This window comes from Equus quagga, chromosome 12 (genome assembly GCF_021613505.1).
Source record: "Equus quagga isolate Etosha38 chromosome 12, UCLA_HA_Equagga_1.0, whole genome shotgun sequence".
NCBI lineage: Eukaryota > Metazoa > Chordata > Mammalia > Perissodactyla > Equidae > Equus > Equus quagga.
Genome location: NC_060278.1, coordinates 67,247,133 through 67,266,745, shown reverse-complemented (window position 1 = coordinate 67,266,745; position 19,613 = coordinate 67,247,133). Strand labels below are relative to the sequence as shown.

The 19,613-nt window shown below is 43.7% G+C and overlaps 1 protein-coding gene across 5 annotated transcripts in view; it reads left to right on the top strand.

Moving 5' to 3' along the window:
* CFAP61 (cilia and flagella associated protein 61) overlaps positions 1–19,613 on the top strand; it is a 294,287-nt gene that overhangs the window by 225,975 nt on the left and 48,699 nt on the right. For 4 of the 5 annotated variants that reach the window (XR_006891038.1, XM_046678345.1, XM_046678348.1 and 1 more), the window contains one exon: positions 4,852–5,057. Coding sequence is in view for 4 of the 5 variants with exons in the window: in XM_046678345.1 (XP_046534301.1) it covers positions 4,852–5,057 (206 nt within the window). In the remaining variant the exon portion in view is untranslated. Of the gene's footprint in view, positions 1–4,851; positions 5,058–14,681; positions 14,815–19,613 lie in introns of those variants that run through there. The other variant, XM_046678347.1, reaches the window with a different exon arrangement.

Below are 19,613 nucleotides of genomic sequence, written 5' to 3'. Positions count from 1 at the left end.
GAATGTCAGGGGTGACTCCCTGGTTGGGTCCTCTGAAGGCTCCTTACGCACCTGGGCTGGGATGACTCAACCACAGGGAGTGCTGACCAGAGCCTCACCTGGGGGCTGTCTGTGTGGCCTGGGCTTCCTCACAGCATGGCAGCCTCGGAGTAGTCAGACTTCTTACCTCACACCTCAGGGCTCCAGGGCAAGTGTCCTCATTAGCAAGTTGGAAGCTGCATTTCCTTTTATGACCCAGCCTCAAAAGTCACACAGTGTCCTTTCCCCCACATCCTCTGTTAGAGCAGTCACAGCCCACCAGGATTCAAGGAGAGGGGCAGAGAGTTCTTCTGTCGATGGGAAGAGTGTCAAGGTCACATTGAGGAAGAGTCTGCAAGATGGGGGTATCGTTGTGACCATCTGTGGAAAGTACAATCTGCCACCCATGGGGTGGGGCATTAAACTAAGCAGGATGAAGCCCCAATGATGTGTTCAGAGGCTGAGCATTTTGGTCACTGTAGATAAGTAACTGGAGCTGAATATGTACAAGAGCTTGAAAATACTGGACTTGGCTCCAGACAGAACCAGATTCTTCAAGGACAACGTGTGATTTCCCACATGCAGTGTTATTTATTTATGAACCACTGGCTCTCTCTCTGAATGAAGTCAGAGGAGGAGCCAAAAGGGGTTTTTAGATAATGAGAGTTTTAATAAGAATGCAACTTAAATAGATTCTTTGTCTGGTGCTATGACAGTATTTGAACAGGACCCCTGACTTTAATTAACCGTTTTGCCAGGTGGGCCTCCTTTTTAATTAGTACAGAAGATCTAAACAGATTTTTTTCCATTTTATTCTCTGAGAAAAAAAAATGTAGGATGGTTCCATGGCAATCTTTTGGGGTTGGAATTAATTTGATCAAGTAAAATTGTTGCCAAAATGGTCAGACAGTCACCTAAATATAGCCAATTGATTGAGAATGGAGCCCATTGAACAATATTTCTCTAGAGAAACTAAATTAATATTCTCACAATAAATGTAGTACAGATGAATCTTATCAGACTTTTATAGCAGTCACTAATTGGAATATTTAAGTAAGAAGGCACTTCAGTAATTCATGAGCTCTCTGAGAGGTAACCTGACAAAAGGAAGAAAGGGGACCCCAAGTCTTCTACATAATAAACTGATTTACAGATTCCAGTCCACATGCTTTGTTGGCTTAAACACCATGGAATAAAGAAATTTGTCACAACAAATTCTGCCTTGGATACCATTAAATTTAAAATTGTGCGTTCATCATGAGGATCGGGAATGTGATTTCCTGCACATCAAGTCTGATTAATCCTGTGTCTTCCATTTGGCATGAATTCCAGAGCCATTTTCCAACCATTGTCAAAATCGTAAAGGAACTCAAAGGATAATTGTATTCAGGAAAAAAGGAAGGAAAAAAACCACAGCAGAACCAGTTACTCCCTCAAAATCTTAAATTCAAGATCCCAATTTCCTGACAATTTACTTATATAGTTAAAATAAAAGAAGAAACTAGACACATCCCACAGAATTGGAAAGTGTGTCAAACGATCATCATTTCCCTGGAACCCCTCATCCGGGGGCAGGGCTGGAAGCCGGGCAAGTCCTCATTGAGTGGAGTGACTTTCTGTCGGAATAGGCAGACGGGGGCCTGGGCCTCACTGGGTTTTCCTGATCTGCAAGCACCTGTGAACAGGTATGACCTAAGAAATTTAGGTGAGTCTGGCCGACCTCCAAGCGTAACTTGTGTCTGAGAAACCTGTCGATAGGTGAATTATCTTTAATGTCAATGCGATATATTTCGATGCATTCCACATTCCCAGAATGGCCCCCCCAGTTATGCTAAGACAGTGCCAAATCTAGTTAAAATGGACGCAGTTACTTCCATAGTTAAGATTAGCTGTCATGGCACAACTCTGTCGTTTCTTTCTGTGCAGTGTGGCTGTTTGGTGCACTTGTTAAGCCCGCATGGTGCTAAAACATACAGAGGCAACCCGAAGATTGTAATTCAATATTTAAATTTGAAAATAAATTAAAACAAACAAACAGAATCATGACAACAAATCACTGAAAACAATGCTGACAATGCCGCCCTCGGGGAACAGGCTGCCATTGGAGGCACAGACCGCTCAGATACCTGGCCAGCAGCCTGCCGGACGCCGAGCTTGTCGAGACTGCCCTCGTCTTGAGAAGCTCAACCTTGGCCAAATCAGCCTCGTAAACCCAGAGTTCTTGTGAGGAGAAGGTGGAACTCTGCTTTAACTTAGTGAAACTGCAAAATCAAAATTTTGTCACCCACGTGGGGAGATCTCACGCTGCGGCCCTTTGATGCCTGGTTTCCTGTCTTCACCGCTCAGATTTTTAAGAGGAGGAGGATGAGACCAAGACCTTGTTGGCTTGCTGACTCTGCTCTCCAGTGAGCCCTGGGGAAACCTGGCAGCTGGTACTATGCCAGAGCTGTTGACAGTGTCCCCTCTTTCAGACCCTCAGCTGCCACCAAGGCGAGGGAGCAGCCTCTCCCTCGACACTCAATTTTTCCACCTAGCCATCCCTGCTGCGAAGGGACCCCCCCACCCCTGGGGTGGAGGGGGTCGGGGCTAAGTCTAAAGTTGCCGGTGCCAAACTCGAATGGTCTTTAAAGTCTTGTGTTTAATCGTAGAAATGCACGTGCAGGGCACATTCTTCACTCTCATAGACCTGTGCATATTTAATGCAGAAATAGCATTTATGGTGACGGGCCACCAAGTAAAGTTGATGGCAAGGATTATTCTATGATGTCATGTGCCCCAGCCCAGATGTGTTCATCGCTCAGTCTGAGAAGTCAAAACTTAAAGAAATAGACCTGAATGAAAAATCCATGGGGTGATCCAGGATAGAGATCTAGGACTTGTGGCAAGAGCAAAGGGTGAGGGGATGACCAGCCTGCAGCCAGGGGCTCCCCACCCCGACCTCCCTCCCTTCTTTCTCCCTTCCTCCTCCTGCTTTCTGTTTCATGTCTCTCCCTCTCAAGTTTTTCATCAAAAGTCTAATTCCTTGCCACAGCACAGCCTGAGTATTTAAAAATAACTACGTTTTCTTTTTTCTTGCTGAGGAAGATTAGCCCTGAGCTAACATCTGTACCAACCTTCCTCCACTTTATATATGGGTCGCCACCACAGCATGGCTGACAAGTTGTACAGGTCCACGCCTGGGATCTGAACCTGGGCTGCCGAAGCAGAGCACGCCAAACTTAACTACTATGCTGTGGGGCTGGCCCCTAAAAATAACTTTTTATCATTTTAGAAGTGATAGTCATTGTATTAAAAAAATTAGAAACTACAGATAGTCAAATGAACCAAAAGAGAAACAACAAAAATGACCCAGTCTCCCAACCACAGAAAATGACATTTTGTTAAAATGTTGATTAAATTGCTTCTGTAGTATAAAATGTACTGTGAATATATTTCCCTGTTATGAAGTCTAGTTTACCAATAGTTTTTATTGGATGCGTAGTGCCTCACTGTGTGGATGTACCATTGTTTTCTTAGATAGAGCCTTAACGAGTGGTTTTTTATAACACTTCGCTGTGGTGGTGGATTTCCTCTCTGTCTCCGTCCACCTCTATGAGTGATGGGCCACCTGCACCTCCTTGAGGTGCCATCTGCCACACCCTTTCCTGAGCTGTCTTTGTTCTCTCCCCAACCCCCAAATCCTCAGTTTCTCACACACGCTTGGGGTTGGCCCAGGATTTGCGGGCATCCCTCCTGTGCATCTCACCCGTGCCTTTACACTTGGCTGACCCCTCCTCAGGGCTTCACCATGTGACACCCAAACACCTACCAGTTGCTTCAATTGATTTAAAAATCCAGTTAAACCGTGTGTCCTTGTTTAGACAAAGTCCCTGGAGACACCCAAGACTAAGTCAATGTTTGGGATCAGTGCTGGCCACCTTGCCTTGTATTTCTAAATGCCACGTTCAAGTTCAGAGCCAAAGCTTAAGTCTATATGCACTCAGGAGGGAGTTATTGAGCATTACTGTGTGCTAAGTTCAGAGTCCAGGGGCAAAGCACAGGTTCAGCCACCACCCACAAAGCCTGTGTTTGGCCACTGAGGGGTCTCGGTTGGGTTGCCTGGGCCGGTGGGGAATGCGTGCCCATTGGGTAAGTCAGTAGCCATTAGGGGCTGAAATAGAAGAAGTCATGTGATGGAATAGAGCGGATCTTTCCTTGTCATCTGGGTCTACATGGCAGTTTCGGCCAGTTCATAGGGGACATAAAGCCATGACTCCATACCTCTGACAATTTACAAATTAACAAGCAGCCTGCAGAACGTATATGTGTATTTCCCATAAACTTGAACCTTCTTGCATGGAACAGACCTTACAAAACAGCTGAACCTCCCCAGGCCCCGCTGTCAGAGATTCACCTTTTACTTATTCCTTTTGTTTAAGTAAACTTTAAAAGCTGAAATACTATCTGACCACTTTTCACCAGGAGGTTTTTCTGAAAATGGTGGTGCGAAAAAACTAAGAAAATTAAATCTTAAAACACCTCACAGAAGAGAATAGACCCAGTGCCGTGTGAGGCATCAAGTAATAGAGAATTGCTCGTAACCTAGCAACGAATTTAGAAACGCGGAGCAATGCAATCACAGTGTAAAGTGTCCTGTGGAACATTTAGTCATTAAATACAAGTATGTGATTTCTGACATGGTTATCTTCTGTTGAGTTTAGTCAATATCTATAACTGTTATTTGCAACCGCGATAGTATATAACCTGTTTTATTTGAAAAATAAATTGCTATGATAAAGTTCCCAAAGTCCAGAAATGTTTCTAATGTTGTTTTTCTGATCCACCCCCTGCCAGGGTTTAGAAATAGTAACAGGTAATGCGAAAAATGGGACTTACTTCCGCATACACATTAACAAGTATAAAATGGTGGAAACCATCACATGCCTTTCTAAGGAGCCTTTTCCTGCCTCCAACTACATCCGCTTGTTTGGCCAGCACGAACAACTCCTCAACAACCTGTGTGCTCGGTACGAGGACGAGCTGATCACAGATCTCTACAGGTAAGCTGGACACTGCACTGTACTAAGGGACATGCAAACATACATCATGTCTTGTGATGCGCCAGAAAGCAAAACAGGAATCCCTGGGAGATGCTAGAGTGGCAGAGATGTTGTCCTAATGTAACAAAGAGTATCTGACCGCTAGCATCGGCCAGAGAATGGAGAAGTACATGGACTCCTGATGAGTCCGCACCTGGCCCCCATGGCCGCGCACAGGCCCGAATCCCAGATACACCCATGCACGGCCTCCACACCACAGACAGGTCTGGATCAGGTGATACTCAAGTCCCTTTCAACACAGGCTGCTGAAAGAGAGCAGTGGTCAGAAATTTAAGAGGTAGATTTGGGAGCAGATTGTGGAAGCACATGGTCCAGGTGGGACTACCAGAACCATGGACAGGCTGTTTCTGACTCCAGCCTTCTTCCTCATGGCACGTGCTCCGGCAGAGGGGGCGGCCATTTGTCCAAATATTGTTAAGGGAATTCTACACTGGCAGGTTGGTTAGACTGGGTGGTCTAGATCTCAGACTTTTCAAATTCTAAAACACTCTTTTATCCTATACCTCTAGGAAGCCTAGAATTTTAGATTAGAAAGCTACTTCTGGATGCAGCCTGCTGCTGAGAAAGAGTAGGAGAATTTCCCTCTATCCGTGAAACAAGATGATGACAGAGCCAGTACCGGATAGAGATGTAGGATATGAGTCATAGGATTCTAGGATCCTCGATACCCGTGGAGGTGACTGCCAGGATCAGAAGTAATCTCTCTTTCCTCTTAAAAATTTTTTTCAATTGTAGGATACAACACAAAGCATACAGGCAAAAAAAGTATTTAAAACATGTCTGTACACTTTAAGGGATAATAGTCCTGGAAATCTATGTGCCTACTGCCTATGTTAAGAAATAACTCCTTACTTCAGCATGTTAGACACTCCTCTCTCATCACACCCGCCTCTGGCTCCTTGGAGGTAACGACTGTGCTGAAGTTTGGGTTAAGTATTTCCTTTCTTTCCTGTAAAGCAAGGATCAGCAAACTTTCTCTATAAAAGGCCAGACAGTAAGTATTTTCAGCTTTGCAGGCCAGAGGACTTCTGTCACAAGTACTCAACTTTGCCGCTGTCGTTGTGAAGCAGCCATAGACCATCGTAAACAAATGGACATGGCTGTGTCCCACCAAAACTTTATACAAAAATAGGTGCCAGGCCACCCTTGTTTTAAGGTTGTGCCACATATATATGATTTCCTAAATCATATATTAATTTGTTTTGCCTACTTTTGAATCACTTCTGTGACCGACTAGAGAAAGCCAGCACTCTGTTTAGCACTATGTCTGTGAGGCCCATTGTGACGATGTATGTGGCTGTGGGTCATTTGTTTCCCTGCTGTATAATATTCTCTTATGTAACTGTGTCACAGTTCATCCCTCTATTTTCCTGTTGGACGATGTCTAAAGTGTTCCCAGTCTGATGTCATTACAAACAATGTTATGGGCCTTGTGCACACACCTCATGTGCAAGAATTTCTCTCGGGTGTACGAGGTGATGCCAGGATGTTCCCTAAAGTAGCTTTATCTGCCGCTGTACCTCATGGACTTGAGCGTGTCTCCGCAGCCCTGGCGATCCTCGGCGCAGGCAGACGTTAGAACTGGGCCAGCCTGGTGGGGTGAAAAGATGTCTTCCTGTGGTTTTCATTCTCCCTTCCCGATTAACAGTGCAGCTTAGTGCCTTTTCCTTTGTTCCTGGGCAGTTTGTGACGGCTTCTGGGAAATGCCTGGTTATGACATTTGCCCATTTTTCTTTTGGGCTGTCTTCTTCTTACTCATTCACAGGAATTGTTTAGATATTCTGGATACAAACTTGTGTTGGTTATGTATTCTTAATATGTCTTCTCCCATTTGAGGCTTCTCTTTTCACTTGCTTTATGGTGTCCATTAACAGGCTATTCTCAATTGTAATGTAATCTGTTTGTCTTCTTCTTCTTAATCTGTAACATTTTTGTCCCTTTGCTCTGCCAATAGTTTTATAGTAAACTTGTGAAGCTCTGTGAAGAGCCCCACTGGATTCGACAGGAAATGCATTAAACCTTAGATCAATTAGATGAGAGCTGACATCTTTGACATTAAGTCCAATATCTTAGCCTAGTATAGGTTTTGATTTATTTCTGTCTCTTTAATATCTTTCAATAAACGTTTATAGTTTTTTCCATAAATGGCTTGCATAATTATTGTTTGATATGATCCAAAGTGCTTTATGTCTTTATTGCTCTTGTGAATCTTATTGATTTCTGCTGTATAGTGTATAAAAATGCACTAATTTGTTGTATGGTTTTGTATTCTGCAAATTTGCTGAACTCCCTCATTCATTCAAATAATCAACCTGTAGATTCTTTTAGATTTCTCATGCAGAAAAATTCTATCATCTGGAAATAATGATGGTTTTGTTTCTTCTTTTCCAATCTTTGTAACTAATTTCTTTTTCTTGTCTTACTACACTGGCTAAGGTTTGCACTAAAAGGTAGGATAGAAGTAGGAAGGGATGGCACCCTTGGCTTATTCTTAATCAAAAGGGAATGTGTTCAATATTAAGTGGGTGACATTTGCCATGCATATTTTTGTAGATACTGTTTATCAAGATAAGAAAGTTTCTTTTTATTACTGGCTTGCTAAGCATTTTTATCATGCATGGATTTTTCTCTGTTTCCATAAAAAGTGCTTAATTTCTGAAACCTTTTATGTATGAAGATATCTTCCTAATGCTTGCAATTATAACCTATATTTTAGTAAAATATCAAATTCCTTAATCAGGCTTTCCCTCCTCAAATCTTTGTAGTCTTGACTCCAATATTTATTTAAAATAAAGAAAAATACCAGTAATTAGAAAATTAATTCATCTATTCCTTAGTTTGTGCATAGGATTTTATTGTTGCTTTCAACCTTACCCAAAACATTTGAGTTAAAGGGGAATCAGTTGTTTGTTAAAGAAAAATTTTACTTGATGGGGAACCATACGCTTCAGTCTTCTCTGAAAATGTTTGCATGTTTGACCAAATTCCACAGCCCTCGCTGGTTTGTTTCTCCCTGAGAAGAAGGTAATGTTGAAACAGACAGACTGCGTGACCTTGGGACTACTAGTCGGGGTGCAGCTGGTAACTGATGACAGTAATAATTTTAAAAGTTAATTCGATATGCTAAGAGTGAATATTTGGGATGACAAAACAGGACGCCACTGTATATTAGGATGTGCCAATTGACTTCTGTAAGAAAGAAGCTGGGGAGCAGGAAGATGATGGCTGACGATTGAAGGGGTCACCGGTCATTTTTAGGTGAGGCACTGAGGGCACTGCCCTGCCTCATCAGCCACTCCCTTACGTGTGTTAGCGTGCACATGCAGCTGTGGCCACATTCTTTTCAAGTGCCACGAAATGCTGCCAGGTCCCAGTGCTAATTCTTGGCCCAGCATTGCCTGCCCTGTCTGTTGTCAGATGGACTGGCGAGGCTCTTTCCAAGCAGGCCGGGTGAATGGTTTAGCTTATTTTGGCCACAATATGAATGCTGGTTGTTTCCCTGACCTTGGCAGCACCAGCAACATTTCTTGTTCGAATCCGGGCATTTTTCCATGGCCGCATCTGGGGGCACCTTCCTCCACGCTGGGAGGGCTGACCGCTGACCAACTGCTCTGTCTTCTGAAAGACAAACATGACCTCAACATCAAGTTCCTCTCCAGGTTCAATGAAACCCTCCAGATCCTTTCTCTCCGCTTCCCCCAATCTATCATCTTTACCCCATCAAGGGCCTGGACAGAGCAGGCACTGGCAGTGCCAGCGGGAATGGTGGCAGCCACGGGGGCAGATGCTGTAGCAGTCGGGGCCTCACGATCAGTGGCTCTGGCTGCCTGTGGAGGGGCTCGCTTGGAGCCATTTGGGGACATGTGGTGATGGCCGAGCAGTCAGCTACTGTGATGCACAAGCGGACAGCTGTCACAGGACAGCAGTACAGCTGAGGGTTGGGGCCCAGGCTGGCTTGGATTCTGTCTATATTTTATTCTTTGTTTTCCCCTCGGAGTGCCAGTACAAACCATGGCGATGAAGAGAACAAATTCACCACTGGTGACTCTGTGCATGTGTGCGTGCGTGCGTGCGTGCGCACGTGTATGCATGTGAAAGAAAGAAGGACAAATAAACTGATCAATTGATTGATTTACCACTTTGGAAGATGAATGGAGCCCATTTTTATCATTTGTTCCTTTTTGAACCAACCAGCATTTAAAGTCATGCAATAAATGTGTTGCTAATCTGTACTTCTTCCAATCTTCCCCTTAAGAGCACTTGTGTCCCGTGTGCACACATACACACAGCCATCCCGAACCTTGCCATCCCTCAGCTAAGTCCTTCGATGGTGTCCTTCTACCCTGTGTATCTTAGTCCTCCCTGGGGACCCTGGGGGCAGAAGGAGCTTCCACAAGGGTGCTGAGAAGTTGGAAAATGGGAACCGTGAATGGAGAGGAGAAGGGAGGCTGAGGCAGTTTTCTGAGAAGTCTCTGTCACAGGGCTTTAACAAGGCAGGCCCCGTGCCTTCTCTGCCTTCTTAATTCTACTTCGACTTCATTTACCCCGCTTATCGATGGCCCTGCAAAGAAAAGGTCTTGCCTACTGAATCCCTCTCCCCCTTAGCCTTAATTAACAGTCTGTAGCATCTTTTATCCTCACAGCTTGAAGAGGTCTTGCCCTAGCTTCTTTGTGTGAGCCCATCAGATACTCATAAACCTTGATTAAGTCACCTCTTTTCACATCTTAACATGTTCAGCTCTCAAAGACTGCCCTGAGCTGGCCCTTTCCTCCTGCCAGGGCCGCCATCCTCCTCCACACTTCCCCCAAACACTCGAATGGCCTATTTTTAGTGGGTAAGTGCTGCTGTGCACAATATTCTAAATGGCATTTGAGCAGGCCCTTTAAAAGGCTGCCCATTACCTTTTTGAACTGTGAAGCTCCAGAAGTGACTCCCTGAGGAAGCTGCCTTGTGCTCTCTCTGTCTTTGGGGCTGCAAAGCAGGATGCTGCCAGCCCACACTGTCTCCTAATTCACTTACTAGATTCCAATCGGAGCCATTTAATCATGACTTCAATGTTTTTCTGCTCGTCTGTACTCAGCGGCCTTGCACTGTGTCCAGTAGAATATCTAACACCAAATTCTAGGTGCCCATTTTTCCAGACTTATCAAAATTTTCTTGAAATACGACGGCCCACTCCAACTTGTTGATTTTTTTGTACATATCTGAAGGTTGTCGGGTAATAGTTCTCCCAAGATACGGACTTCCCTGTCGGCCACTTACCAAGCCAGCAACCTGCCTTTCTGTAGGCTTTGAAGTGTTCCTGCTCGTCGGTTTCATTTTGGATAATGCCGGTTCTGTTTGATAGCCTTGTAAAGAATTATTTCTCAAATGATTTGCTAAAATCGAAATCCGTTCTCTTCGTTCTGCTTCCCAGTCATTTAATTACAGTTTCTCTGCCCTCATCAAAGGCGATTTAGGTCAGGCTCGCTCGGTCTGCGGGCTCCGCACTGATCACTGCCTGGCTTTCTGGCTCCAGCAGGCAGCTTTTGCAGTTGGTGTTTCTCATGCTATCACGTAGCCTCTGAGACTGAACCCACGTTTTTGAACATCCCTCGTTACTGAGATGGTCAGCCTCAGATCTGGAAGAATAGGCCAGCGTGGAGGACAAATTCCATTTGACACAACATATGTCCATTTTTATTTGACATATTGCTCTGATTAGAAGACTGTGGTTTTTTTCTTCCTGGTATATGTCACCTCCCTCCTTCTTCCTACAGTGACATTTGTGTGGAATTAACCTTTCCTGAGATGAAAGCGAGATTGTTTCGAACTGTCCTGAAATTATAGCCAGCACATGTCCCCTCAGATATTCATGCCAAAGATTATAACGTGAATGAAAAAACCACACCTATTCACACAGTCAGGCATGAATGCTAAAAGTAATGAGCATGTGGAGCTCTGCAGAAAGCATGGATCTTTTTTTTTAATCTCTTATTAGCTTATGTGTTCCAATAATTTGCCTCATTTGTCATGAAAATATTATTTGGCATATCATGTTAGCATTTATCAGACAGGCCTGAATTGAGATTTTTTTATGGTTTTGAGATCTCCAGGAAGGTATAAATGCTTATCTCAAGTACCTTGATCTCATTCGTGTTAGTAAGAATCTCTGCCTTGAGGATGGTGCCCACGAATGAATGAAAGAAAAATGAGGATCCCATTGCAGCCAAGATTTTTTTTAATGTTAAAGGCTTTTATTAATGAGAATTTCAGAATGAGCATGCAAATTTGGTACCCATAACATCAATCTAAAGTGGAAGGTGAGGGGCGGGAGCTCACATTTATTAATGGATTACTCTTCACTAGCATTTCTCTACCCACTTTGTTCAACGTGAACTCCAAGAGTCCTTATGTCACCCCTTCCAAGCAGGCATTATTACCTCCTACAACAGAGGAACTTGACATTCTCCCCACTATAAAAGAAAACCAGTGCTTTCCTTATCTGGAAGGAAGTATTATGTTTAAATCATGTATTCATACCTGGGGGAGACAACTGCAATGCAGGGATGGCCCTACATCCCAGAAGGCAATGCTGGAGTGTGAACTTTACATGGGACAAATCACCTCAAGCGTGAGACGTAACTCACATACATGTCTGTTGGACCACATCTGTTTCACCAAGCTTCATAAAAGCAGGGAAATACCTTGTGGTGAGACCACCACTATCACCTGCAAGTTACCTGTGGCCCCCACCTCCACAGCTGCCACCCGACCACCATCTTTGTCACTCTGTGCCTGTGCAGTCTTGGTATAGATTCTAACTGAATTTGGTTTGAAACTCTGACAGTGTGTAAAAGTGAATTGTTATTTCTCTTTCCCCAGAGTCAAAAGGACACTACACTAAGACAGAGGGCTCAATTCTGGCATTGTTGTTCATTAGCTTGTGAACTTGAGCGAGCCACTTACCCTCACTGAGTGCCAATTTCCTCATCTCTAAGTAGAGATGTAATCTATGACAAATCTGCCCACATCACAGGATAAAAGTAGATGATCATGTGAAACTATTTAACAGATGTAGGGGCCGGCCAAGTGGAGTAGTGGTTAAGTTCACGCACTCTGCTTTGGCAGTCTGGGGTTCACAGGTTTGGATCCCGGGTGTGAACCTACACACTGCTCATCAAGCCATGCTGTGGTGACAACCCACATACAAAACAGAGGAAGACTGGCACAGATGTTAGCTCAGGGACAATCTTCCTCAAGCAAAAAGAGGAAGATTGGCAACAGATGTTAGCTCAGGGACAATCTTCCTCAAGCAAAAAGAGGAAGATTGGCAACAGATGTTAGCTCAGGGACAATCTTCCTCACACACACACAAAAAAGGGGGCCAGCCCCATGGCTGAGTGTTTAAATTCCCGTGCTCTACTTTGGCAGTGGCCTGGGGTTCACAGGTTTGGATCCTGGGCATTGACCTACACACTGCTTATCAAGCCATGCTGTGGCAGCATCCCACATAGAAGAACTAGAAGGACTTACAACTATGTGCTGGGGCTTTGGGGAGGAAAAAAAAAAGAGGAATATTGGCAGCAGATGTTAGCTCAGGGCCAAACTTCCTCACCAAAAAAGAAAGAAAGAAAGAAAGAGAGAAAGGAAGAAAGAGTTGTAAAGTACAAGTGCAAAGTTTTGTTTTCGTTCAAAAATTCAAGTGAGTAAATGTTTTAAAATTGCACTAATGTATGCACTTTCTAGATCTTATTTTAAAAATTATTTAGTTGGAGGTGCCCATGAAATTTCATATGATTTTTTTTTTCCCAGGGTCATGCTCTGAGAAAAAAAAGTTACTCAGGGAGAGGTCATTATCAAGAATTAAATAAGTGAGAAAACAGGTGCTTCATTCGGAGTCAGTAATTAGTGTATGAAGACGCACCTCACAGGGCACTTTATAGCAAAGGAGTGGATCAAGTGTTTCTGTATAAGCAACACTTAAAGATGATTGCATTTCAAGCCACTGACACCAGAAGCAACCGAGTATGTTCTGAATATCATTTAAAATTTGAAATTATGAGCTGTTAGTTGTATAGCCATTCTAGAATCTAATATCATGGAGTTTTACAAACTGCTCTGGAAAATTGTTCCACACATTTTGGAGTTAGAAACACCTTAGACTGGCGCTGTTCATTATGATAGCAATTGCCAGATATGACTATTTAAATTTTAATTAAGATTAAATAAAATTAAAAGTTCAGTTCCCTAGTCACACTAGCCACATTTCACCTGCTCAACAGCCACATGTGGCTAGTGGCTACCACACTGAACACACAGAATAGATAGTTCCATCATTGCAGAAAGTTCTGTTGGACTATGCTTCTGTAGACCAGTCACATTCATGGAATTTGTAGTCAGTGGTGTTGGACACGGCATCTGTGGACAATCATTTCCTAAAATGCTAATCATCAGCCCCATTTTGTTAGTTGTGGTAACTAACAGATGGATGCTCAGTGAAGGCTAAGTGGGTAAAAGGAAGACATGATTTCTCCTCCCAGATCATGGACCAAAGGTGGATAGATGGGGAAGGAGAGTGGTGTGGGAGAAAGGGAGGAGGAGGCAAGCTCTCTGGGGGATTTGGTCACGCCATACGCGAGGCAAAGGACACGTGAGGCAAGGGACACAGCTGGCTGAAAGAAAGACTCCATCCCACCACACATGTTCCTCCCTATCCATTTATCCTCGTGTACACTCAGCTGGCCAAACCCCAAGCACCCTGCCACTACCTCACCAATTATCCACAGCTGTCTGGATTTCTAACATCCTATCCCACGGTCAGACCCCAGGGCTTGATTTTGGATTCAGGAGATCTGACTGGCACATTTAGAACTGACTTCTGTCCCTCTGAGCATCTTTGTCATAACACTTTTCTTTTCAAACTTTTGCTGCAGGAGTTAAAGTCCTTTATGCATTTTTTTCCTCCTCCTCATCTGACAATATGTGGGTCAAAGATTATTTATGAGTTTAAAATAATAGCTGATGAGTCAATGGTTATCTACAAGGCTACCAAATTGCTTTAATATAAATACCTTTTTACCAAGCTCCAAGAAACAACTGAGTTGTTCTATTGTTATTGGAATTGTTAAAATAAATGCATTTCAGAAATCATGTTTTCAGTCTACTGAACTGTGAGAAGACTGGCCCACCTGCCTAAATTTTTTATGGCAACTAACAACTGTAAAGAGATACTTTGAAGCCAACTGGGCAGCATGGAGTTATCACAGATGCAGCATTCTTATTCCTTTCCTCCTATGTCTGGATCTTTTTATATCTCTTTTTGGGGATTATTTTGTACATATTTGTTTACTTTTTACTATTTTCTGTTACAAAAGCAATACATGTTTATTATAGAAAATTAGAAAAATCTTTTAAAAGCTAAGTAGAATACAAAACCCGTACCTTGTCTTACCACCCAGAAGATGTTTCCGATGATTGAGCTATATGAGGTGAGAAGAGTTGAAGGGTAACTGCTTTTTGCTCTTAGAATTAATACCTGCAACAAGCTCCTGACAGTATAACTTACCTCTCTTGGAACCTAGGTGCTAGGAAAGACCTTAACTGCAGCCCAACACACTCACCTCCTGGAAAAGAAGACCGAGGTGGAAGGGCTTGCCATGGGTCCCAGTGAGGATGGTGCCATCAGTGACACTGGAACCAGAGGCCCCTGACTCTCAGTCTAATTCCCGTCATACAGGACAGAGGGGTATGTTTTCCACTATGCAGTGACCATCTTTTAGAGAAAGCACTTGTTGTGTTTGACTTGTCATTTACCTCTTATAAGAAGATCAACCGGAAATACAATTTATGCTTGGGACATGAGAATAATTTTACTTCTCTGACAAAATACCTCAGGGGATGCGCAGGATAATTCAGGTATGGAGGAAGAAAATGTTAAAACTTCTATTTGTATTTTTATTTTTTAAAAAATAGAGAGGAATCAAGCATTATTAGTGTTTGAAGCACAGAAACCGGTGCACCCTTGGGCCAGATGAAAGTCAGATGTGTATCCTATGTGGACGCAACACATTCGAGGTTACGGGGGATGTCACAGTTTAGAGGGGTCAACCTTTTTAGTGAACTTTGGGGCATACTGCAGTTTTTGTGTATCTGTGTATTTACAAATACTCTTTGGTTTTAACTAAACTAACCTCCACAAAATGGACGAGAGCATTTAAAGGACTCCTCCAAAGAAACCACTGATTGAAAATTCTGGTAAAGCATTCGTGAGCAAACCAGGAAGTGGCAGAGCCAACCTGTCTCCCATTTCTCAGACAAGCTTTTTCACCCACCACACTATGAGTAAGTACAGTGATTAATCTATCAGTCAGGCTTCAGCTACAGAGAACAGAATCCTCTCTGGCCAGTTCAAACAGAAAGCAATTACTGCCAGTTTGGGATAGTTTGTAAAATTCCTTAAATAGGCTGGAGGAGCAGGTTTTAATCTGGCTTCCAGAAAAAATTCAGAAAACAGTTCTGCAGACCTGGTCAACCTCTGCCACAGAGAGGAATTTATGGAGTCAAGAAATTGCCACAACAACTGCCAGCACCATGACCGTATTTTCTCTGCCAGAATGTACACCAGGAAAATGGGTACCCCAAGTGCTGCCTCTTGCCACCCCTACTATTCTGCTACAGCTGACACCAAACACTACCATGACTAGGCTTACCAGCAAAAGCAAGAGAAGCAGTGGAAACAGAGTCTCCCCCTCGTGGTGTTCACATCCACCTTCCAAGTCTTGCATGAGGGTGTCTCTCTGGAGGTAGCTCAGTCCCGTGTAGAACCCACACTGTATGTAAGTCTGGGAAATGTAGTCTTTTGCCTTCTTACCTGTGGCATTTTGGGTAAGTCATGCTACAAAAAGTCTGGAATGCAGCTGGCTGAACTAGTCTGTGATATCTTTCATAACTAACTAATCAAACTTGATAAAAAAATCAGCCAACCCCACCCCCCAAAACTATCAAGAAGACCATTTGAAGTTTGGATTTAATCTATTATCAATCAGGATGAACTTAACCCTAATTATATATAGGTCAACAAATCCTTATCCAAAAATCCTAGGAGCAGACGTGGTATTCAATTTAAAAAAAAAAAAAATGGGGGGGGGGGGGGAGTAGGTTTACTCTCTCACCTGAAACAACTCTAAAACTGCACAAAATATAAAAAATATTTTTTTTCAAGATATTGGACATAAGGCAATGAAAGACAGTGATCTCCACAACACTGGAAACAAATAACGTGAACTGTGATTGATCCAGCTTGCTGCCTTGAGAAAGTTTCCAGGCACAGCAGAGGGAGTGGAACCCAGGCAGACCTCAGCAGACTCCCTGAGCTGAGGAATGGAGCTGTGAGTCTGAGGGATCCAAGGAAGCTAGTGTTCACACAGGGCTGCAAAAAATGTGTGTTCCTACCAGCCAGCCTAGAGAACACCAAGATTCATGGAGCAGTCGGTACAATACATACTAGGGTCTCCCCTCAGTAGCAAGAAAAACTAACAGGCATCCAAAGAAGGAAGAAAATATAACCCATAATGAGAAAAATCAATCAATTGAAACCAACCCAAAACTGACACAGATGTTGGAATTAGCAGACAAGCATATTAAAAATTAATATAATTGTATTCCACATGATCAAAAAGTTAAGTAGAGATGTAAAAGGTATATAAAAGACTCAAATCAAATGTCAAGAGATGAAAACTACAGTGTCTGAGATGAAGAAAATACACTGGATGGGATTAATGGAAGATTAGGCCTTGTTGAAGAAAAGATTAGTGAACTTGAAGACATAACAATTGTAATTACCCAAAATGAAACATAAAGAGGAAAAGGAATTTAAAACACTGAGCAGAGTATTAGTGAGCTATGGGACAACTTCAAACATCCTACAGAAATAATGACCAATGTTTTTTCAAATTTGATGTAAACTATAAACCCGTAAATCCAAGAAGCTCAATGAATCTCAAGCATGAAAAATATGAAGAAAATTACACCAAGGCATATCATAATCAAACTGCTCAAAGCCAATGATAAAGAGAAAACTCTAAAAAGCAATAAAAGAAATATTGTTTTCAGAGTAATAAAGAATGACGACACATTCCTCATCAGAAACAGTGCAAGTGAGAAGTCAGTGGAGCAACATCTTTAAAGTACTGACGTTTATTTCAAATTTTAGAACTCATTTATTACATATTATGTAGCATCTCCAGCTTAATACGTGGCATAACACTTCCCTCATATTACATAGATCACCCTACCCACCCTCAACCAACATCTCTGAGTCATTCTCCGTCCGATTACCCTGGTTAATTTCTTTTCCAGCTTGCTCTCCTAGTTGATAACCCCGCCGTGACCCCACCGATGTGGACTGAACTGTGTCCTCTCAGAAGTCATATGTTGACGTCCTAATCCCCAGTGTGACTGTATTGGACATAGAGTCTTGAGAACGTAATTAAGGTTAATTGAGAATAATAAGGGTGGGGACCTAATCTGGTAGCCCTGTGGCCTCTTATATAAGAAGAGGAAGAGCGAGATCTCCCTCCTCCACGTGAGGACACAGGGAAAAGGTGGCTGTCTGCCAGCTAGGCAGAGTCCTTACCAGAAACGAATCATGCTGCCACCCGAATCTTGGGACTTCCAGCCTCCAGAACCGTGAGAAATAATGTTGTTTAAGCCACTCCGTCTGTGTTATTTTGTGATGGCAGCCTGAGCCGACTAAAACAGATTTACACCCCCAGTTTGGTGCTGCTTTGTCTCCTGACAAGTCACTAGGCTGCCATGCAGCCAGGCAAAGGAAATCTTGCTGCTTCCAACAGCTGCTGGCCATGCTGTCCAAGGCATGTGGTACCCCCCTGGGCACTCCTGTTCAGCCACCATGGGAATAACCTCCATGTCAACTAGTCCTGGGTTCAACCCCTGCTTCTCACATTACACCAGCTTCAGGTTTCTTTCGAGGCGTAAAGGGACTCTCCTGGTTCTCACTTAGTGGCAATATCATGTGAAAAGGAGAGTGCACTCCTCAGAAAACACACCCAGGAGGTCCTTTGGACCTCGCTTACCCTGTCATGTTGTCTTAAACAGGTCACTCCGTTCCTCTAAGTTTTGTTTCTCTTATCTGTAAATGAGGGCTTATAACTATATCATGGGGTTGATGTGGAGACTAAACGAGATGACGCACAGGAAGTATCCAGCTCAGAGCCTACCTGGAGGAAGGATTCAGCAGAGGGTGGTTGTGCTGCACTCCTACTCGAGGGGCTGGAGGCCCCAGCCCTGGGGCCTTACTGCTGCAGGCCCTGCACATGCCCAGACCTGCTGCGGGCGTGCTGCTTGCTAGTCGTTCCCACACCCGCTCAGGATAACTTTGTGGAGTGACAGATGGCATAGCCCCAGCATGGCCTCACCCACTTCTCCTCCTCTCTAAAGACACTTTTTGTCACCCGCCCAGGAAACTCTGCACTGTGTTTTATGACTTATTATTCACTCTATCTAGTAATTTGGGGAGAAGAGAGCACCAAATGCCACCAATGAGGCCCCACAGCTGCTAATAGGAACGATTGTTTGCATCCCACGGTACTCTCTTGGCCCCAGCGGCTCTGGCAGCTGCTGGAGCACTGTCTGTCAGGGCAGGATACGTGCTGAATGCTCCAAAGGCAGAATAGAGCCCAGCACAGTCACACTGGGATCCCAGAGGCTGGCAGCATTAATAATCTATAGTTCAATCATTAGGAGCAAATCCAAGTGAAATAGGAAAATATGCAACATGCTGGAGGCTGCAAAGCTGCTGGGGGGTGGCTGTTCTGCGGCAGCCTTAATGATTAGTTCCCAGCCACTAGCAGCCCCAACTGACAAGCGGCGCCTGCAAGCAATAGGCTTTCTACGTGTGATAATTGAACAAAGCTAGAACTAGTTCAAGATATTAACATGGACTCGCTGCTAGGGATCTGCTGGGCTTGTCAGGCCTCCAAATCGAACCCTTTCCTGTGCACTCTGAAGAATGACCATTGGGTCAGTTATGCCCACTAGACAGATCTGCAAGTGTATCTTTCTGGATGCAGGGTCCAAGGCTGCTGGGGTCCTGGCAAGAATTTAATATGTGAACTAATATGACCCCATCCTGATTTCTCCAATTACATACTGGACAGAAGTGCTAACCTAGGCCTTTATTGTAACAGGTCAGCCTGTAGCACAGTAAGTAGGAAGATATCTGTAGTGGAGAAGCATTTTTAATTTGTTTTGTTTAAAGATTTTATTTTTTTCCTTTTTTCTCCCCAAAGCCCTCTGGCACATAGCTGTATATTCTTTGTAGTGGGTCCTTCTAGTTGTGGCATGTGGGACGCCGCCTCACCGTGGTTTGATGAGCAGTGCCATGTCCGTGCCCAGGATTCGAACCAACGAAACACTGGGCCGCCTGCAATGGAGCGCGCGAACTTAACTACTCGGCCACGGGGCCAGCCACTAATTTCAGGTTTTTTTTAAAA